At 39.2% G+C, this 23196-nt stretch overlaps 1 protein-coding gene across 3 annotated transcripts in view; it reads left to right on the top strand.

Annotated features, from left to right (window-relative positions):
• TMPRSS7 (transmembrane serine protease 7) overlaps positions 1–23196 on the top strand; it is a 37862-nt gene extending 14666 nt beyond the window's left edge. For 2 of the 3 annotated variants that reach the window (XM_037525570.2, XM_037525571.2), the window contains 10 exons: positions 1116–1228; positions 2972–3078; positions 6042–6178; positions 8362–8469; positions 14557–14667; positions 15453–15569; positions 16955–17126; positions 18474–18742; positions 21092–21228; positions 22951–23196. In XM_037525570.2, coding sequence (XP_037381467.1) covers positions 1116–1228; positions 2972–3078; positions 6042–6178; positions 8362–8469; positions 14557–14667; positions 15453–15569; positions 16955–17126; positions 18474–18742; positions 21092–21228; positions 22951–23121 — 1442 coding nt within the window. In that variant the 3' untranslated portion in view covers positions 23122–23196. Of the gene's footprint in view, positions 1–1115; positions 1229–2971; positions 3079–6041; positions 6179–8361; positions 8470–14556; positions 14668–15452; positions 15570–16954; positions 17127–17815; positions 17954–18473; positions 18743–21091; positions 21229–22950 lie in introns of those variants that run through there. The other variant, XM_037525573.1, reaches the window with a different exon arrangement.

The following is a 23196-nucleotide window of genomic DNA, read 5'->3' as shown; positions in this document are numbered from 1 at the left end:
AGCATTCCAGAACAGAGTAGGGTGGGTTTGGAGTGGAGAGAAATGGCTCACTAACTAGCTTGCTAGATGTTTTTTGGTGAATTTTAACTTAGAGTTATTGCATGTGTATGCTATCCTAGAATTTGCCTGTAAAGCAAAACTGAGAGGATTTAAAGGATTTTTCTATTGTAGACAGTGAGCAAAGAGCAACCTCCCTTCGTTCTTCTCTTTTGACTTGGATGGATGGAGTGCAGCAAAACAAAATGAGCCTTCACTAAAACTCTAGTCTTTTGTAGTTTCTGTTGCCTGGCAACTGGGCAGATGGTACAGGCTGTGTCTGGTAACTTCTTAATCAGTCTCAACAAAGCCAAAGGGATCAGAATGGGAGATACGGTTGGGAGGGAGGAGGACTTGGCTTAAACAGATGGTGGTAGCTCTAAGTTCTACATATTAGGACAATGACTTATTTTGATAGATTTTTCTCCTTCAAGTTTTATAAAACAAAATGTAAAATTGATTTATTGAACAAAACTCTAACATTTGAGATGTGATTGACTCCAAAGGTTAAAAATATGACTACCTCAGAAGTAGTGCAGTGAAATTTGTCTATTCATTCAACAAATATTTATTGATAATCTATTATATTCCAGGAATAATTCTAGATCTAAAGGGAAAAGCAATAAATAAATAAAATAGACAAAAATCACTACTCTCCAGGAACTTACGTTGTAACAGAAGAAGGAACACATCAATAGAATTGACATTTAGATGGTTTTATTTAAAAGGAACAAAATGTTATGTAAATTGGATATATTTCTGCAGCAACAAATCTATACTCAATTGAAAAAAAATAACTTGAAAGCTTTTAAAAATATTTTAGTTACATTTTTATAGTGAGTAATAGCATCATATGGCCAAAAAATTTGATTTGAAAATAATTATAGAATTTAAACAAGTATGTTAGCAGGATACTACTTGCAGGAAACTACTTCTTTCTTTAAAAAAATGAATTAAAATATATATAAGCTTGTTGATCTGGAAAGTGTGCATTTTGTATTTAAAGAAATATATGTAGCATGTTTCCCATAATCTCACAACCGAGAATCATTGTGTGTTATTGGGTATTTTTTTTTCAGAGTGTGAAAACACAATGCTGGTCAAAGAAACTACCGGCTTTGAGGGGAAAATTTCAAGTCCATATTATCCAAGCTACTATCCTCCAAAGTGCATGTGTACCTGGAAATTTCAGGTAACCTAGTTTCACCACTATATCTTAGAAAAATATTGTTATTCTATTTTTAGTGGCAATTTATTTTTGAATTTTAATTAGTTCTTTTTTAAATTATAAAAATATTAATTTGAGGTAGTATTTAAACCTTATTGAAATGCATTATCTGGAACATAAAAATTCTCTGTAATCTCAACTTGTACTGCTTATTTGCAGACTGGGCTTATTTTTCTAATTTATTATTTTGTTTGTATTTTTAAAATGCAAAGGCAATCTTATGGAATCAAACAGTCTATTTTATTATGATGAAGCTCATTTATTATTTTTTGGTGACTATCAACATTAAATAGGAATAATACAAAATAATAAATTGGATTAGGCAATATATATTCTGTACAAGTAAGCCAGAGTAAATTTATATGAAATATATACCTCTCCCTCTAGTGCTAGACAGAAAATTCCTGCTTTTCTTCTTTTTTAAAATCTTAGTCTGTAAAGTATTATTTTTTTCCTCTAATGGTAACTACATGAAGAGAGAGAGGACAAGTTTTCACTTTGTTTCTTCAGTATATCTGTATAACTATCTATAATATAGTGGAATATAAAATAGATAACATATATAGCTACATAGCTCATTACCTCTCATATATGTGTATATCATTATTGTGTGGCATGAAAATTAACTATAAGAGACAAGTAGTATATAATTTTTGTTCATTCAACATTTTAGTATGTTATTATTGAATGTCTGTTATATGCCTGGCTGCATTGTAGATACTGGGATCTATAAGACACCACACACACACACACACACACACAAATCTCAAGGAACTTACTGGACAGTAGGGAAAGACATGTGACAGACAAAGAAATAAAAGGTAGACAGTAAGTTCCATGGTGATACAATGCTATGCAGAAGAATCAAGAGGGAAGGGGACTCTGTAGCTGAGTGGGTTGTAGGGAGTGAAGAGCAGAAAGTCAGGGATTTATCACCTTAAATTGAACCACAGGGAAAGTCTCAATGTATGGGGATGTTGTACAGAAATCTGAGAGATGAGGCACTAACTGGCACATACCTAGGATAAGGGTGTTGCTGGCAAAGGCAGCAGCTAAGGCAAAGGTCCTGAAGCAGGAGTGTGCTGGCTGCATCATAGATGGTTGGGACACACAGAGTTAGATATTTTAACAGTTTTATTACAGCCAAGTCTGTAATGGTGTCAATGTCCTGTAGCATGTATTTTAAGTGATCTTTTATTGTCATTGCAAACACTTCAAAATTATTAAAATGTAAAGGCGATGGACTTATGCTCACTGCTAGACCCTTAAGGCCTCTATGCAGCAGAATCTCAGAGGCCTGGGTGACTAGCCACTCTAAGTGTTGGACAGAAAGGGAGAGAAAGTGAAGAGGAGAGGAGGGTTGAGGATGGAAGTCAGAAAGACATCAAACCTGTCTCTTCTTTCTCTCCAAAATGTAGATTTCTCTTTTTAAGAATATCCAGAAAAAGAAAGGCCCATTCCCATTCTTTATTAAGTGTTTGGAATTCTTTTGACATAACATAAAATTGACCCCATAAATGCCATAAAACTTAAAATGAAAATCCCCTAACTTTGCTGTGATCAAGTGTAGTCAGGGTATAAATGAGATTATTAGATCCCTTTCTCACTAACCAAGCATCAAGCCAAAGGAATGAGTTTTTGGTAAGGAAATCTTCGTCTGAAACATATTCTTCAAGTAAGCATGTTTCTGACTTACGTTTTCCACAGACTCCCCTGTCAATTCTTGGTGTGGCACTGAAATTCCATAATTATTCAATAGCCAAGAAGAGTGTGAAAAGCTGTGACCATGGATGGTGGGAAATTAATGAACACATGTAAGTGGTTTCCATATATTAGAAATTTGATGGATGGTCTTGCCCAGAGGTTCAAAGTCTTGAATTTGTTGTCCCAAGGAATTTTCACTTTCCAACTCCCTGCCCACCAATGCTCTATGCTTTGGGGCTCTGGTGTGCATGCTCTATACTTTTCAATAGTCTGGCAGATAGTCTTTCAAACTACAGAGTCATCAAGGAAAATCATACATAGGAGTTTGGTGGTATAAACGTTAGAAACATTTGCCAGATCTGTGCAGTAGGAGAGGTCCAGTTGGCTTGGCTGTATGCTGAGGCCAGACATGAGTTGAGGTTTATCAGAAAGAGGCTGAGAGACATCTAGATGCTTGGGCTTCCTCTGCCAGCTTAGGAGGTCCTTGCTCTCACCCTTAATTTGTCCTTTACTTGTTGATATTATTTATTTGTATCTGAAATTTTAATAGGTTTCACATTAAAAGTATAGAAGATGCCTGTTTTAGTAGCAGACTAGCTTCTTTGTTTACTTTGAGATAAGAATCTTTGTGAAGTTAGCCTAAGGGAGTTATTTGCCAATTTCTTGCTCATTGTTAGTCCATCTTTGTAAAAGATTTTCCTGAACAATCTTTCATCTCCTTTGGACTCAGATTACTTGCTAAACAGTGTTTGGTTCTGTCTTCTGTAGAACAGGACCTATCCGATTTAAAGGCATTCTTTGATCTGTTATTAGGATGTGACTTATACTCCTTTTGGGAATATTTTTGAACCAAGAGTCTGTTATTCAGGAAGTAGAAGACTTGGGTTCAAATTGTAGCCTTATTCTTTAGTGACTACATTAACTAGGACAACTTGTTTAACCTTTGTGATTTTTAGTCTGTGAAATGAGGTATTCCTACTTAATATGGTGGGTTTTGGGTAAGCATTCAATGAAATAATGCATACCACACACCAAAAAATATTAGCTATTATTGTGATTAATAAGATTGCTTTGGAAATAAAATTGGATAGATAAATGCTACTGAATATGCCCCAAGGCTTTAGGAAAGCTGAATTTTGATATTTAATTAAAGGCCTGGAAAACAAATCTTTACTATTGTTTTATAAAGGTAAGGTACAGCTGTGCTTTGAAAATGGAATGCTACTTTTTCCTTAAGTAACAACCCCCACCACCCACCACATAGTGATGCCGAAGTAAGCCAGGGCCTCCTCTCAAGTAATGCCAGGAAAGCTCTCTGCCCTAAATACTTTTCCTGAAGGACCAGTTCTTTACTTTGTCTTGTGGACTGGCTGAAATCCTATCAGATACTTTGGATGCTTCTTGTTCTCTGTGGAGTTACAATTCCGGCCCTTCCCATATCAGTCTTTTTCATTTAAAATGGAAAGTCTTTAATTAAACTAGTTTTTGACACCTTGCTGAGAAGTTAGCCTAAAGGTTTTGGGTCTATAACTGGGAAGCCTTGTGATCTTAAGTTCAAAGAACAGGGAGGTGCTTATATATGCCCAGCACAACTAGAGTGCTGCATGTCAACCCTAAGGAACAAATAGCCTTCCCACAAACCGTTAGCAGAGTACAGATTGCACTAGAAAGTGCAGACATATAGTATCAGGCAGACTGTGTCCAGAGCCTGCTTGTACTTACTGGCTATTTGAACTTTAACAAATTGCTCCACAAACTTCGTCTGTTTCCTTACCTGCAGGGGTCTGCCCCTATGAACCAAAATCTGTTGGGTTTCTCCAATGTTTTTTTTTTTTTTTAATTTTTTGTTCCATAAACCACCATCATGACTCATTGCCTGCTGTTCCCCTCTAAATTCTTTCCTCTGGATTCCTCCTCAATATCTGAGGGAGACTCATCTTCACAGGAAAATTCTAGTTGATGTGAATGGAGAACAAGAATGAAATCACTCTGAGACCAGGTAACAATAACCATGTTTTTAGAACACAGCATTCTGATGCGGCTCTGGCCGCAGAAGCTTCACTCAGTTTTCAGATGCCTCTCTCATCCTGGCTCCCTCTTGTCAGGTGGCTACAGGCAGCTCTGTTCTCTTCCTTGTATTCTAGGAATTGGCCTATCAGGTCTTGAACTTCAGCCAATTAAAAAGATTATTCCAGAATGTATATGAATGCCTCCTTTCTTTGAACTTTAAAATCACAGGTTACCTCTGTGCTCCTCCCACAGAATACTGGTGTCTGATGCATTGAAGGTTTGTGGTTCCCAAGTACTTTGGGGTCCTGGAGTGATTGGCATTCACATATTCCAGTGGAGGACCTCCCCCCTCAAGACTTGTGTCTGCTGTTCCCTGGAAACCTTGCAGGTTTCACTCTGGGAGAGTCTTGCCACACAAGCAGAGGCCTCACTTGTCAGGACCCTGTGTAATAGTATCTCATGTTCCACTAACCACAGTGCTCATATAAGAATTACTGACAGGAGAGACATTTTGTCTAAGTTATGAAAGCATGAAAAATCGAAGTAGGTAAATATTGCAGGTAGACATTACTTTTTGTTAAAGACAAGCTCAGAAATAAACATCAGATTTCAGTTTAGAATGAAATCATTTTGTTGTCTTCAGCATGAAGTATGCTAGGATATTTTTGCATGCATAATTTCTACATGAGCTCATGGATTCCACTCTTCTCTATGAGAGACATGAGGGCAAAAGCAGGCAATTGTTACCTGGTTATTTACACTGAAAAAAGAGAAGGGATTAGGAGAAGTAAACCCTAGCTCTTCTGGTTAGAAATGTTGCTGAGAAAGATGAGGAATAGCAGAGCAGATAGTGCTGCTGTTGTTAGGAGAGGAGAAAATCAATCAAGACTTGGAAATTATTCATAGTCACTTAGCACAGAATGCATGAAATGGATGCCACTGTTAGCTCCTTCACAAGCATCTGTGCTTTTGAACCCAAAGACCAAAGTATTAGTGACTTCAACATCAGCAGGAATGACCTAGACAGGCCTTCAAGCCATGTGTCCCGACTCTGTCCCCTCAGGTACTGCGGCTCCTACATGGATCACCAGACGATTTTCCGAGTGCCCAGCCCTGTGGTCCACATTCAGTTTCAGTGCAGTTCAAGGCTTTCAGACAAACCACTTCTGGTGGAATATGGCAGTTACAACATCAGTCAACGTAAGAATGGGGTCAGCTCCTTAGAAAAACTGAAAAATGGTTAAAGGGAGGCTAATCCTTTATAACTCTAAACTTCGAGACTTAAAAGGAAGGAAAAATGTTTTATCTCTACTATTTTTTAATTGTTTTTAATAACAAAAGTATAAATACATAATATAAACAATATATAATAATATGAATGTTAGGAGGTGGAGCTTTGGGGAGATATTACTGCTATATTTTAATATAGCAGTATATAAGTATATATATTGTATATTGCACTATAAATATATTTAAAAATATATTGCTATATTTAAATTAGAGAAGAAATAATAGAGCTGTTTGTTATCATCAACTTGTATTGAAGAATATTTTCTCACATTATTGTTTATCTATAAGACCATTTTTTATTTGTTCTTTTTTTAAAGATTTATTTATTTATGCATACAAAAACTGGGGTACAGACCAGAGGTATGGGGGGTGAGGATTTACCAGAGACAGAGTAGGGAACAGAACACACAGATCGACTGAAATCCACTGCTGAGAGGAGCAGCGGGCGAGTTAGGAGAGGTCTGCTAGGCCATGTGGGATGCTCCCTAGCTGGCCTGGGATCAAACTCGTGCTGCAGTGGCTGCGGACTGCTTCATAGGTTGCTTCTTAATTCCTTGTGCCACCAGGGAGGCCCCTTTTTTTTTTTTTTTTGTTCTTATCATAATTATTTATAAATGTGATGTTTATAACCAACATTTATGGATCGGACACCAACAGCTGTGACTCCCTTTGGCCTGTGATGTATAGAGAGAGCTGGTTGATCAAAGAGAGTCAATTATCAGCCCAACAGGAGAATTTCCCACTGAGAACTGTCAGACCTGTGGCCAGGAAGCAGTCAGTAGAAAAGGCTATGTATAGGAAAGTCATTAGTGCTGGAGAGAGTAGATACTGACTTGCTCAGGAAATTCTCAACCATTTTTAAAAGGGGAAAAAGTAAGGGCTAGTCACTTAGGAGTCCATAAAGATAAGACTTGAGAGAATGCTTCTTTAGACCATGTCCTTCTTTGCTACTCCTGCAGTGTAGCTGCTGCTGGATTCAGAATAATGTACCCCTAAACATCAAAATATTATAATTTCCAACAAGGACTCTGGTAAATAGTAAGCTGTCTTATTTTTCATTGTTTGTTCAAGCTATGAAGATTTTCTAGGAACGCACCCTCTATGTTGTGTTCCAATGATACAGTGTTGACCTGACCATGCAGCCTTCTCTATCCTGTTGTACAAGTGACTTAATTTGTTTGGACTGCTAGAACAAAATAGCACAAACTGGGTAGCTTATAAAAAACAGAAATTTTGCACAGTTTCAGAGTCTGGAAACTTTAGATCAGGGTGCCAGCATGTTTGAGTGGGGTCCCTCTTCGATTTGTGGATTTGTAGTCTCACAAGGTAGAAAGAGAGAGGGAACTCCCTAGGGTTTCTTGCAGGCATTCATCTTATTCAAGTGGACTCCACCCTTGTGACCTCCCCAAAGCTCCACCTCGTAATACCATTGCAATGGGCATTGCAATTTCAACATATGGATTTAGGGGGGACACAAACATTAAACTGTAACAGGATAAAGGATCTATTATTTCTATATAGCTACAAACCTTATTTAGCTCCAAGTCCAGGATTACTGAGGCCTGGCCGGGCAAGGGAATGGATCTTTGATGAATAGACTGGCTGAAATGGATTGGAAGGTAGGGGGTAGGAATTCTGAGTTTTGAGGACAGTCAGAAATCTCTCTGTAATTAAAGGCACTGACTCTTTCAGAATAATGCATCCCGCCGTAGAGGACTCAGACAGGAAATTCCATTTTTAATTCCTTGGGGAATCTAAAGACTGCACACTAAGGGTGCCACATTCTCTACAGTAACTTCCAGCTTTCCCTTTCTTCCAGTTTATGATAAAACCAAAGAGCTGAGTCAAGGATGTAGATAGTAGAAGTTTGACTGTACATGCAATCCAGATGCAGTGGTGACTCAGAACTCCTGGTAGATGAGTTTGCTTTCTTTGTTCTTAGTTCAGTAATTTGGACTTTTAGTTACCATCTAAAGCATGCTATTGTTACACTGCCAACTCCTTAACAGCTTAACACTTTACATTTTATTGTTAGTGTGGTCTACTAACGTTTGGGAACCCACACACAATTTTCTATTTTTTATTGTCTTTAGCCTGCCCCATTGGAACTTTTAGATGCTCCTCTGGATTGTGTGTGCCTCAAGTCCAGCGGTGTGATGGCGTAAATGACTGCTTTGATGAAAGCGATGAACTGTTCTGTGGTGGGTATTCAAGGTTTTACTATGACTTTCTTATGAATAAATAACTGATCAGGACCATTGTTGCTGCTGGTTTATATCCTGGGTCTTTGTGATATTATCTAGTGGTGTAAAACAAGCTGCCTCTGAACTCAGAAACTTCCAACAATCATTTATTTTCCATCTTTTCCATTGTATTCACAGTTCATCTTGGCTATGTCTGATCCACTTTGGGCTTGGCTGGGTGGCTCTGCTTCAAGCAGTATGTCCTTCTGAGCTTGGTTCTTCCCCAGATGGGGTCAGGCGTACTCTTCTAGCTCTTTTCTTCATTGAGCTAGTGGGTGAGCCATGGAAGTGGCAGATGCAAAGGATAGGAGATCAAAAACACTTGGTTTCTCTTAAACTGTGAACTTGGAACTGGCACACCATTGCTTGAGTCCTAATCCATTAGTCAAGGCAAGTGATATAGTTGTTGAGGTCATGGCCAAGGGGCAGGAAGTTTACTTTGCATACTTTGGGGCCATGGCAAGAGTGGGGATACAAATACTGCCGCTGGGAGTGAGGCTTTATAGCCAATAACTTTTTTTTTCCTATAATTCTTACATCATTTTTCATTTTTGCACAATGTGTGCATTTTCATTTTGGTTATATTCCCCATACAATTGCACCCCCCTTATTTTGACTCTAATCCTTCCTCTCCCCATCCCTCCCCCCCTAGTGTGTCTCTGGTTTATAGTTGCTTGTTGATTTTGATTTTTACTTTGTATTGATTAGTCTTTTTCTGTCCCTTATTTAGGTTTTCTAAATCACTGCTATGAGTGAGACCATCTGGTATTTTTCTTTTTCTTTCTGACTTATTTTGCTGAGCATGATCCTTTCTAGCTTCATCCATGTTTCTGCAAACTGCATGTGTTTATCTTTTTTGATTGCTGAGTAATATTCCATTGTGTTATGTACCACCTCTTCTTGATCCAGTCATCTATTTTTGGGCATTTCTGTTGTTTCCATAGCTTAGCTACTGTAAATAGTGTTTTATAGCCAATAACTTAATCAACACCAGTCTTAAAGACACCAGTTCTATTTAAAGCACAGATCCTGCATCTAGAGAGGAGCTCAAAAATTGCAGAGACGTAAACTCAGAATCTCATTTATGGAGCACAGGTATTGTGAATAAAGAGATATTTTTTTCTTAACCCATATGGTTTGCATTGACATCATATTGATGGTGACTAAGGGCTAGGGTCTTGGATGTTCCTATTTTGGGTGGAGAACCTTTGTCTTGGTTTTTTATTGCTTTTTGTACCTTATTCCTGAATTTATCTCCACTTTCATGGAGTGATATGGAGAGAATAGTTCACTGGACAATGTGACACCATTCACCACACTTGCTTCGAAAGATTGAGTGTTTAATTCAAATGCAATTGTGTTAATGGAGCTATTTAATTTCTGTCATATGCTTGGAAAAATATTGTAATCAATATAAGTACATGTGAAAAAACATTTATTTATGAAAAGTAATCTATGGCAATATCTTTTTTAAAATCAACACAACAAAACAAAACCCTTTTATGGTTTATTGACTGTATAAGACCTTTTATTTATTTTTTTTTGTTTGAGAGTATCTATATGTATGTACATATATTTTATTGAGGTAATGTTGGCTTACAGCACTGTGTGATTTAGATTTATTTATTCACACCTCTTCAGGTGTATGTTATACCAATACACCCACCACCAAAGCAAGGGAAACAAAAGCAAAAATAGACAAATGGAATTACATTGAACTGAAATGCTTCCCCACAGCAAAGGAAACTATAATTAAAACAAATAGGGCCTCCCTGGTAGTGCAGCGATTGATCGCTGGGTTGTGAAGCTGCCCGCAGCCTCTGCAGCGCCGGTTCGATCCCCGGCTGCTCCCTGGCCACCGGAGGAGGGTCCCACATGGCACGCAGACCTCTTCTGCCACCTGCTGCTCCCCTCAGCAGTGTACTTCGGTCCTTCTGCCTGCTCTGCTCCCTGCTCTGGCTCTGGTGAATCCTCTCACCCTCCCGCGCTTCTGACTGTACCCAGTGCTTGTATAAATAAATAAATAAATATTTAAAAAAAATACACCCAACCAATGGGAGAAAATAATTGCACATCATACATTCAATAAGGGGTTAATATCCAAGATCTACAAACAACTGATTACAACTTAACAAGATTTCATTTTTATGGCAGACTGGTGTTCCATTGTTTATATACACATCTTTATTCATCTCTCCATGAGCACTTAGGTTATTTCCCTCTATCTTATCTATTACAAATAGTGTTGCAAAAAACATAGGGTAAAACCTTCTATTTCTTAAGAAAATATTGATCATTATGTAATGATTGAGGTTGTTTTTTAATAAAATTATTATTCCCTACTATGATGCTCCAAACAGAAGGGGTTATTGTTGCTTTATGATAAGGACTGCTTTTGGTGATCATTATTTCTTATTGTGCCATTTTGAATGCTATTCTCTAGGAGTCAGAAACTTAAGTTCTGTACTTAAGTCAAAACTATTTCAGGGTAGCCATGTCTTAACCCTGTAACTCATAAGAGATGCCTCTGGAAAAGTAAGACTGATAACAAAAATGATAATTTTTCACAAAATCAGAAATGTCTAAAGATCCATGCCTTCTGAGGGCCTGCTACTCTGCTGTACTCACCACTAATCTAAAGGTAATTCATGAAAATATTCCAAAAAAGAAAAATTGTGATAGGTTTACACTGGCATTTCCTAATTCAGGAAGCAGGATACAGTCATTTTATTTTTATTAATTTTCATTTTTTTAATTTTATTTTGTATATTTTTACATCATTTTTCATTTTTGCACAATGTATACATTTTCATCTTGGTTATAGTACCCATACAATTTCTACCCCCCTTGTTTTGATCCTACTCCTTTCTTCTTCCCCCACGCCCCCGTAGTGTGTCTCTGGTTTATAGTTGTTTGTTGATTTTGATTTTTACTTTATTATGATTAGTCTTTTTCCTGGTTCCTTATTTAGATTCTCTAAATTCCTGCTATGAGTGAGACCATCCGGTGTTTTTCTTTATCTTTCTATGTTATTTTGCTGAGCATGATCCCTTCTAGCTTCATCCATGTTGCTGCAAATTGCATGAGTTTATCTTTTTTGATTGCTGAGTAATATTCCATGGTGTATATGTACCACATCTTCTTGATCCAGTCATCTATTTTTGGGCATTTGGGTTGTTTCCATAGCTTAGCTATTGTAAACAGTGCCACTATAAACATAGGGGTGCAGGTGCCCTTTTGAATTAACGTTTCTGTGTCCTTTGGGTACACAGAGTAGAATTGCTGGATCATATGGAAGCTCCATCTTTAGCAGATTGAGGAATCTCCACACAGCTCTCCATAGTAGTTGAACCAGTTTTCACTCCCACCAACAGTGAAGGAGAGTTCATTTTTCTCCACATCCTCGCCAACATTTGTTGTTGCTAGTTTTTTTAATATGTGCCATTCTCACTAGTGTAAGATGGTATCCCATGGTAGTTTTGATTTGCATTTCCCTGATTACAAGTGATGTTGAACATTTTTTCATATGTCTGTTGGCCATTTGCATTTCTCTTTGGAGAAGTTTCTTTTTAGCTCTTCTGCCCATTTTTTGACTGGATTATTTTCTTTGTTTTTGTTGAGTCTCATCAGCTCTTTGTAGATTTTTGTAATCAGTCCTTTATCATTAGTGATGTGTGCAAAAATTTTCTCCCAATCAGTGGGGTGTCTCTTTGTTTTGGTTACTGTCTCTTTGGATGTGCAGAAACTCTTTAATTTGATGTAGTCCCAGCTGTTTATCTTTGCCTTCACTATTACTGCTTGGGGTGATGTGTCTTTAAAGATGTTACTTAGGTATATGTCATGTAGTGTTTCACCTATATATCCTTCTATATATTTTATGTTTTCAGGTCTTATGTCTAGTTCTTAAATCCATTTTGAGTTGGTTTTTATGCATGGTATGAGGTAGTAGTCAAGCTTCATTCTTTTGCATGTAGTGTCCCAGTTTTCCCAGCACCATTTATTGAACAGACTTTCTTTGCTCCATTGCATAGGCTTTGCTCCTTTGTCAAAGATTAGTTGACCATAAATCTGTGGGTTTATTTCTGGATTTTCTGTTTGATTCCATTGGTCCATGTGTCTGTTCTTGTTCCATTACCATGCAGTTTTGATTATTATGGCTTTGTAGTATAGTTTGAAGTCTGGGAGTGTGATACCTCCATTCCCTTCTCTTTTTTTTCAGGAGAGCTTTGGCTATTTGGGGTTTTTGGTGGCTCCATATGAATTTCATCAATATTTGTTCAATTTCTTCGAAGAATGTCATTGAAATTTTTATTGGAATAGCATTGAATCTGTAAATTGCTTTTGGTAGGATGGCCATTTTGATAATGCTAATTCTTCCAATCCATGAGCAGGGAATATCTTCCCATTTCTTTGTGTCTTCTATTTCTTTCAACAGTGTTTTATAATTTTCTTTGTATAGGTCCTTTATCTCTTTTGTTAGGATTATTCCCAAGTATTTGATTTTTTTGGTTTCAAAAATAAAAGGGATAGTATTCTTGATTACTTCTTTTTTAGAATTATTTTTGTGTATAGGAAGGCTACTGATTTTTCTGTGTTGATTTTGTATCCTGCCACTTTACTGAACTGATTGATTAGTTTGATTAGTTTTTCTGTGGAGTTTGTGGAGTTCTCTATGTATATTATATCATCTGTGAATAGTGATAGTTTTACTTCTTCCTTCCCTATTTGGATTCCTTGTATGTCTTTCTCTTGTCTTATTGCTCTGACTAGGACTCCCAGTATTATATTGAAAAGCAGTGGTGAGAGTGGACATCCTTGTCTTGTAAAAGATCTTAATAGAATTGCTTTCGATTTTTCACCATTGAGAATGATATTGGCTATGGGCTTGTCATATACGGCATTTATGATGTTGAGGTATGTTCCTTGAGGATACAGTCATTTTTAAGGGAATTTTCCTTGCAAATAGATTACAAGTCTGTTGTCCACTAAGATCCCACATTTATTAATTCATTCAACAAAACTTTCGTGAACACCTATAAGAAATACAGTGAGGAGGGAGACAAAATCCCCATCCTCAGGACAATTCCACTTTGTTTAGACAGGTAGACAAGTTCAATTTAGATCACAGCTTACAAATTTTAGTTTCTTTCAAAAATATTATTTAATTCTGATTAAATAAACAACTCTCCAAGCTGTGTGGAGATTTCTTGACCTACTAAACATAGAGCTTCCATATGATTCAGCAATTCCACTCCTCGGTATTTGCCCAAATGACACAGAAACAGTAATTCCAAAGGGCACCACATAGCAGCACTATTTACAATAGCTAAGCTTTGGAAACAACCCAAATGCCCAAAAATAGATGACTGGATCAAGAAGATGTGGTACATATACACCATGGAATATTACTCAGCATTCAAAAAAGATAAGCACATGCAATTTGCAGCAACATGGATGGCGCTGGAAGGGATCATGCTCAGCGAAATAAGCCAGAAAGAAAAAGAAAAATACCGGATGGTCTCACTCATAGCAGGAATTTAGAAAACCTAAATAAGAAATCAGGAAAAAGACTAATCAATACTAAGTAATAATCAAAATCAACAAGCCAACCATAAACCAGAGACACTATGGGGCAGGGGGGAAGAGGATGGGGCAGGGAGAGGAAGAACTAGAGTCAAAATAAGTGGGGGGGGTGTAATTGTATGGGGAGTATAACCAAAATGAAAATGCATACATTGTACAAAGATGAAAAATGATGTTAGATTTATATAAAATAAAATATATTAAAAATAAATAAATAAACAACCCTCCAGAGTTTAACATATTTCTACAGAAGCAAAAATCAGGCCTAACAAACTCAAGGTATTAGAAATTACACCAAAGTTTAAACATGTGCTTTGCCTCATAGAGATGTCAGTTTTGAGGAAAACACACTTTCTATTTTATTTAAATCATCTTAAATATTATACTTTAGGGAGAACTTCTGGTCATCAGAGAATCCAGCTAAAGTCAAGCTCCTAAGCTTCCTGTCTCTTCTCATTCCAGTGACCCATAAACCTGTCTGCAATGCCAGCAACTTCAGACAGCATAGCCCTCTGGTCTGTGATGGCTTCAGAGACTGTGAGGATGGCAGTGATGAGCAGAACTGCACTGAGAGTGAGAATGGAGCCCTTGCATCCTGCTGCCTTTCCCATGAAACTATCCCAAAGCAATTGAAACTCCTTTTGTGGGTTAGAACAATCCACTTGACTCAATTTTTCCAGGTCTTTTCCAGTTTTAGTTTTGAAAACCCCATGTCCTGAAACTAGTCTTGGACAGGACAGGACAATTGGTTCCTCTAACTCAAGTGGAGTGATGTGTGTATGTGTGTGTGTGCATCTCCGTGTGTGTGTGTGTGTGTGTGTGTACTGGAATATTTTCATGTTTCACTTATTTATAATTCTGCTTAAGACTGTGGGGTACTGAGGACTTGATAACAAGGGACATGCCAGGCACTGACTGGGGTGGGGCATGTCTACTCTAGCCACAGCAAAAACACACACCACCAGGGATGTGAACAAGGTGCATTAATCCACAGTCTATGCATTTGTTATCCTAAATGTATAAGCAGACTGAGTGTAATGGTCATTTTTGTTTAAAAATTTTCTTTGAGAATAAGACAATAATGACGAGGCCATGGTCTAAAGTCACCCATATGGCTTTTCATCTCACCTATAGTGGGAGAAAGGAGAGGCTTTGGGGTTGATACCAACAGGTGTGGCTGCCTGCCTGCCTCCCAGTGGCTCTGCTGAGGTGACGGATGGGGCTGCGGGCTGGCTTCATTTCTCTCCGCCATGGTTCCGGGACAGCAAACACCATCCATGGCTAAGCCATCCCTGGCAGAGTTCATTGTCACTCATTCAGCTGGGCTAGGAAAAGCTTTCTTCTTTGTTGATTTGTAGGCATTCCCTGCAACAACAGAACTTTTAAGTGTGGCAATGAGATTTGCTTCAGGAAACAAAATGCACAATGTGACGGGACTGTGGATTGTTCAGATGGAAGCGATGAAGAAGACTGCAGTGAGTAGAAATGGCCTCCTTCTGAGTCTTTGTAGTCCCTCTTGGTCAGTTTTTCATTTTCATTCTCTTTTTGCTGTAACCACCCTGGCAGAGGTTGCCGAAGACCCAGAGAGGAATGATAAAATATCAGTGAACTGAGCCTGAAATCATTTTTTAGAGATAAAATCTCCAGAGTGGATTTTGTTTTCTTTCTTGCTAACAAGCATGAATGGATGAGGTATTTGTAATGAGAACTTTTACTTTTTAATAGCTCTAATCAGGAGAGCTCTGTAATAAAAAAAACCTGGGTGAGAAATGACTTTGGAACTATGGTCACTCTCAAGTGCTGTTTCTCTCTTTAATCATGACCTGAGAACTGTAATCTGCCACATGTGATCTCTAATTGACCATGTGGCAATATGTTAATTATATATCCTTATCAATACTTTTTACCTTTACCCTGGAAAATAATTGCTCTGATAATTAGTTTTTAAACAGATTATCATTTGGCTTGGACTTAGAAATTCTCTCTTAAATGCTTTCTTTAAAATTATCACTACAAAAACTCTTAATTCTGTTGAATTTGGAATTTATCTTTTCCTCTCTGTCCAACAGCCCGAACCCCATAAGCTGATGGGTCTGTAGTGTCCCCTCTTCCCCTCATGTCATTATTGTGACCAGACTGAGACATGTCACTATTGTGACCAGACCTCTTTAGGAGGTGCTTTCAGACAGACCCATGTATTATCTCGTCTATAGATAAGCAGCAAGTTTCCAATTGTTCATCTTGTTAGTCAATTCTTCCTTTCTTTCTCTCCCCACGCCTGCCCGCCCGCCCGCACTGGGTACAGTCAGAAACGCGCGGGAGGGTGAGAGAATTCACCAGAGCCAGAGTGGGGAATAGAACAGGCAAACCGATGAAGTACACTGCTGAAGGGAGCAGTGGGCAGCAGGAGAGGTCTGCGAGCCATGTGGAACCCTCCCCTGCAGCTGGGGATCGAACCGGCGCTGCAGAGGCTGCGGGCAGCTTCGCAACCCAGCGCTCAATCGCTGCGCCACCAGGGAGGCCCTAGTTAGTCAATTCTTAATTGAGCTCTAAACACAACTTGATTTTCAGGTTTTCTTCCAAATATGCTTTTATTTTAAAATTCATTTAATTAATTTATATTTTTTAATTTGGCCATTGTTTACATATCTCTATAACTTTAGGCTCACATTTTTATTCCTCGACATGTGTACATGCTTTATTCACCCTCTATTAAATGTCCTGTTCCATTCCCCTGGCTCCTCCTCCCACCCCTGTTCCTCTGGTAACCAGTATTTATTTTTTTCACTAAGTCTATGAATTGTTTTTGCTGTGTTTTGCCAAATCCATCTTTAAATCACGTGACTTTCTCCTCCTTAAGGCTGCAGCAGGAGTTCCTCCACCCTCATCCGTATCATCGGGGGCACTGACACCCAGGAGGGGGGGTGGCCATGGCAAGTCAGCCTCCACTTTGTGGGATCTGCCTACTGTGGAGCTTCAGTCATCTCCAGGGAGTGGCTTCTCTCTGCAGCTCACTGTTTCCATGGAAACAGGTAAGGCACATCAATCCTTACCGGAAGTAGCACACACTGACCACAGACCTCGAGTTGCAGGAAAAACCACCCTGTTGCAGGCATTCAGTCAATCCAATCGATGACTTTTCTTTTCCTTTTGAAAACATTGTGTTCAACATTTTTTGATAATAGGAAAAAAAAAACACAGAGAACATCAAGGGTGAAAAGTTTTTACTAGGTTGAGAAAATTTGGTAAGACTTTCAAGTCAGAGGAAATAAATCTATGAAATGTTTGGATAATATGGAGAAGAGTGGGCATTGGAGGATTACTGGGGTATGGGGATCCCTGTTTAGAGTTCGAGGCTAATCCCAGAAAAGTCCATTAGATTTGGCCCTGGAAAGGCTCTGGCTGCCTTTATTAATGGGAAGAACAGATGCTCTTCCAAATATTTATCTTTTTATCGTTAATATTTTAAAGTAGAGGCCTTCAAAGTATTTGCTTCTCCTGGAAATGATAGGATTTATATAAATGATTAAAATAGCAGTGCTTCCATTTTATCATTAGCTTTTTATACTGTGAAACAGCCCCGAGTAATATGTTAACCTTAACTCTCCCTGGCTCCTCAGTGTCATTCACAAAACATCAGCTAAACAGGTTAGTAGTGACACTTTGTGGCCTCTGTCCTTATTTTTCCTCCAAAGCTTTCATATTCTCTTCACCTCACCAGAACAAGGCTGTTGTGCAGGTGGAAATGGAAACTTCACATGGAGACTTCAAGACCTTTGGACTCAGTGCAAGGCCAGGGGTCAAGTTGAGAATTCTGGAAGGACTAAGAGGGAGTGGTGCCTGTGAATGGTCATGCTTGAGCTATTAGAGCTGTGATCTTAAGGCTCTGGTATTTCGCAAGAAAGAATTTCATTACATTCTTGTTGACAAATAACGTTTTGAGTCTATCTTAGTATTCATACCAAGTATCATTTGAATTTGGCAAAAGGATTCCCAGACCACAGTCTTCCTGGCCCTGCCAGTCTCCATCAAATACCAAGGTCAGTGTAACTAAGAAGAATGTAACAGATTTATTCCAGTTACTGATAGTCTTCATCTGTGTGTGGTTCATGAAAACCAGTGGCAAGAATATTTTCAGCATTATCTTAAGATATTGTTGGGAATGTTCTGGAACATATCATTTGCCATCCTCACTTTGCCTTACTTCATGTCTGGTTTTACTAAGGACACAAGCTGGGGGCTCAGAGAAGTTGTAGACAGAGTCAGCAAAGACAATAGGGACTGAAAAGTCAGGCCTGTCTTTCCTTAGCCTCGTCTCTGTAGAGGACTTGTAGGGTTCCTTCACATCCTGACTCTGTGCTTCACTCCTTTTTCACCAGGCTGTCAGACCCCACACCGTGGACTGCTCACCTTGGGATGTATGTGCAGGGCAATTCTAAGTTCGTCTCCCCATTGAGAAGGATTGTTGTCCACGAGTACTATAACAGCCAGACCTTTGACTATGACATTGCCTTGCTACAACTCAGCGTGGCCTGGCCTGAGACCCTGAAACAGCTCATTCAGCCAATATGCATTCCTCCTGCCAGCCAGAAAGTGCGCAGTGGGGAGAAGTGCTGGGTGACTGGCTGGGGGCGAAGGCATGAAACAGGTGTGTGTTAGAATGGGCAGCAATTCCCTTCCCCTCCAGAGGATCATTTGTGTTGATGTCATGCTTTGGGCTTCCTGGAGAGGGATTGTGTACATGATCTCATTGAGCCTCTGCCAGCTTTGAGCAGTAGAATGGAGGAGAGTGTTATCATCCTGTTTTAGGATGCTCTCCCCTAACAGGACCCTCCTCAGGGGGGTGTCTATGAGTAAAGCAGGACTGGAGAGATAGTATGTACCCTTTTCAAAATCGGACATCCCCTCTGGGTGGACTAATGCTAGGTTTTTTACATATAAAATATGTATTTGTATATACATACATACGTATACATTATATATATGTACATATATATATAAATTTTTCACAATATATTTCTCCCCTCAGGTGTGGTCGCCATAGTTCTCCCACTACTAAAGAACCCATAATCCTCCACCATAGTTCTTTGTGCTCTCTTTCCCCACCCCCACTTGGCTGTTTTCTCCCCACCCTCTTCCTGTAGGGGTTTTTTAGGCTTTCTGCTATAGAAGAGCATCTCCTCCTTGTTTTAGGTTCTTTTCATTCAAAAAAGTGATTTATTTTTATAAAGGGTACACCACACACACACACACACACACTTGCTTGTGTGGGCACATATACCCTACCATGTCAACTCATTGATAATTATCTAGAGGATTGTGCAACGTATGTCCTGCCCCAGGGCAGTGGCCACACAATGAGAGTGAGAGCTGGGATGCAGCCTGTCCTTAGCTCCCAGACTGTAATCTCAGGCTTGGAAATTCTACCAGCCTGGTATTAGTCCACCCAGAGTGGATGCCTTTTTATAAGACTTCCACCCAGAAGGGGCATCTCTTTCAATGTGCACCAAGGTCAGACCATATTGTGGAAAAGCTGCTACATATGCCCTGCCAAGATTTTCCATGATCTAGGATTCATGGGCAATTCTAAATATATAGCGAGGGGAAGAATCCAAAGTTTTGTGGATATCTTCCTTTTCCTTCATTGCTCAGTCATGTCCAAGCATTTAGGAAAGATCCCCGTAATCTTGATCTTACCCTTGTCTCACTTCGACGTTCTAAAAATTTACAGTGGGTGGCTTCTCCAGAGCTTGCTGGCTTCATCTAGTTATCGAAGTTGTAATATTCACCAGCAGCTTGAGTCTGCTGAGATCTCAGGGTTCCGACAAGGGAAGGCAACCTACCTACATGAACATCTGACTGTTAGAATGTTACAGGGCAGAATGAGGGGTACTTGCCTGCTCTTCCATCCACTGCATAAAGACAAACATACTCCAGTGCATAAGACCTTCAATGGAAAAGAACTTTAATACATAGAGTGCACAATAATTAGTGTGCAATAGAGAGGAGAGAAAGAAAAGGAATATGATTTCCAAATCAAGCACCCAAAGTTACTCATCCCCCATATGGGTAAATGCCAAGTCAAACAGGGTTAGCTCAAAGCAGGGCCATTGAGGTCCGAAATCTTGCCACAAGTCTAAGGCATCTTCTGGTGGGCACATAGGAAAGGAGCAGAAGGGGTCAGGCAAGAATAAAGGCAACCATTGTCAGCCTCCCCACCAGTCTCTCACCCACATCTGTCTTTTTCAAGTGTCTCTTTCCATGTCACCCAAATCCCTGGTAAAATCCAAGGACAAGAAGCAATCACAGCTTTTTCACATTTCCCTCTGCTTCATGTGCCTCCGCCAGTCTTCCTTTCTCTTCCAGTCTCTTCTAGCTTCTCCTCCTTGCCCATCTCCACACTTCCTTTCAGTTGGGCAAGGAACCTGGAAACTCCCCTTTCCTGGGGGTTTCCCTGTTACAAGAGTTTTGATGATTTCATCTTATGTCACAAAAGGAAAGGTTCTGCTCAACTGACTTATCATGAGGCATTGTTTTCATAAACATGAGTATGTGCGTGCATGTTATTTTTCTGAATCATCTGAACCAGATAGATTAAAAAAGGAAATGAAAAGATTATATCCAAGTGGTTATGTTTTTATAGTTCCAAGCCATGCCATACATCAGTTATGCTTCTCTACCTGGGAGTCCCCTAGACTAGTGAATTTTGTAATAATTTCCTGCCTCACATTCCTTTATGGCCAAATATCTGGTGCAGTGCTCAGATGATCAAATCAGACCTTGAGTTGGAATACTGCTCTGTTAATTCTAGTTGTGTGCCAGTGGAGAGTTTAACTTTTAAACCTCCATTTCTGCACCAGCAAAATAGGGACCTTATTAGACTTTACTTCAACAAATTGCTACCAGGATAAAAGAGGATAATGTGAGTAAATTGTTTGATAAAGCCCTGAATAAGTAAAGTCATCACTGTGATTTCTATTTCCAATGTGTTTTCCAGATAACAAAGGCTCCCCTGTTCTGCAGCAAGCAGAGGTGGAGCTCATGGACCAAACCCTCTGTGTGTCCACCTATGGCGTCATCACTTCGCGCATGCTCTGCGCGGGCGCCATGTCAGGCCAGAGAGACGCATGCAGAGTAAGTCATCCTGCCTTTTCCTCCTCTGACTTGGTCTATTCTTCACAAATGCAGGCACATTTAATCTTCACAGCACTGGGAAATAACTAGGCCTGGGGGTTCCCTGCATTTAGATATTAGTTGAAACCCATTATTTAAAATCAGAGAAATGTGGTTAAAAAAATTAAATTTATAGAATCTGTTTTCTAGTGCCTGTGCATTTTTCTCCAACATTTAGAAAAAGAGGTAAGCATTTGTCATTCTCCATGGTTTTATTATAACGCCAGTCAACACACACACCTACACACACACACACACACACACACACACACATTGTTACAGGAATATTGCCTTTTCTTTTTTAGTGGCAGCCATATATCTTCTGAAATAACAAAGGTTTTACTCACTTTCTCCTTTGACATGTAGGCTGGAGGACAGGGAAGAGATGAGAGGGGTGAGAGTCCACTCATGTATATGCCTCTGGGCCTTCTGATCATAGTACATTGGGGGGTTCCTTCAGATTTTAGTATATGAAGTTATCATAGGATCCCTATAAAAGGAACAAATTACTTAGGATGAGGAACACGGTAAGAGTTGTTCCACAGCTTTCCACTACCTTGGGTGGCCTCTCTCAAAACTCATACGGTGACTTCTATCTTCTGAGCTCCCGCATTGTGACAAGCCCTGTGCTAAGTTCCTTATGTACATTCATTCAAATCCTTTTTTCATTCCCATTTTATAGAAGAGGAAATTGGGGCAAGAGAGGGTAAGCCAGTTATCCAAGGTCACATAGTAAGCTGGGATTTGAAACTTATATCTCTAATGCTAGCCCATCACTAAGTTTTGGGTGCTTTCTGAAGTATATCATTCACATAGTCTTGTCCCATAGTCACCAGGGTTAACAGGTTAAATTAGTGTTGGCAGAGTTGGCATGGCAACAATGAAAAAGATCCCAGTTTCTCTACTCGCCTGAATTTACCTAGCTCAGTTTAGAAATGTGGGGGTGGGGGCTTGGGGCAAATTTGGAAGGCTTTTTAAATCTTTGCCTCTGAGTACATGCAGCTTACCTATCCTCCCAAAGAGGAAAACAAAACCCAGACATTACAATGTAAAGAAGAAATACAGTAGGAGTTATTTGTAAACTTTGCGATTTGTGACTTTGCTTTGTGGAGGTGAGGTATCAGTAGGAACTCTCAAGTGAGGGAGATTTGTCTGTGACAGTTGTTGGTTAGTAACCCTTTAGGCTGCTTCTTGGGACTTGGCTATTTAGAAGGGTCTCTTCATCTTCCTCCCTCCGGGCTATGAACATAAAGCTGAAGTTGCATGGCCCAGGGAGAGAGGACCTTCCAGCATAGCCCTGCCTTATGAGGTTATGTGAAGGCTAAGGGATCCCACACTGTGCTTAGTGCACAGCTTGCAATAACTCAATGCTAACACTTATGATTATTACTATTTGAGGTGTGTTCTTTGTGTGTGTGAGAGTTGTTTGCCCTCCAAGAATATTCTAATGTTATTCTTCTTCTAATGAATCAAGTTTCTTTGGTAAATGCAGTCTTATGATTTTAGGAAGAATGATTTTACAATTATGATATTAGGAATTTCACATTATTTCTTGAGATTTCCCCAGATTGCATAGTAATTAGCCAAACAAAATCCATCAGAATGGGCGTTCTGAAAGCAATCCAATAGATACATTAGTGACAAAGTAACTGTACTTCATACTGACATTGTCTTCTTGTATAGGGAGATTCTGGTGGACCTTTATCTTGTCGAAGAAAAAGTGATGGAAGATGGATTTTGACTGGTATAGTTAGCTGGGGACATGGATGCGGAAGACCGAACTTTCCTGGTGTTTACACAAGGGTGTCAAACTTTGTTCCCTGGATTCATAAATATGTCCCTTCTCTTTTGTGATCATACAAGTTGGACTTTCGATTATATTTTATGTGATAGAGTCTTTAAAAAAGAATGACGTAATTATCAATGAAA

This window comes from Talpa occidentalis, unplaced genomic scaffold (assembly GCF_014898055.3).
Source record: "Talpa occidentalis isolate TD23 unplaced genomic scaffold, MPIMG_talOcc4v2.1 talOcc4.4, whole genome shotgun sequence".
NCBI lineage: Eukaryota > Metazoa > Chordata > Mammalia > Eulipotyphla > Talpidae > Talpa > Talpa occidentalis.
Note: the sequence above shows the minus strand (reverse complement) of the source record. Positions and strands in the feature narration are given on the sequence as shown.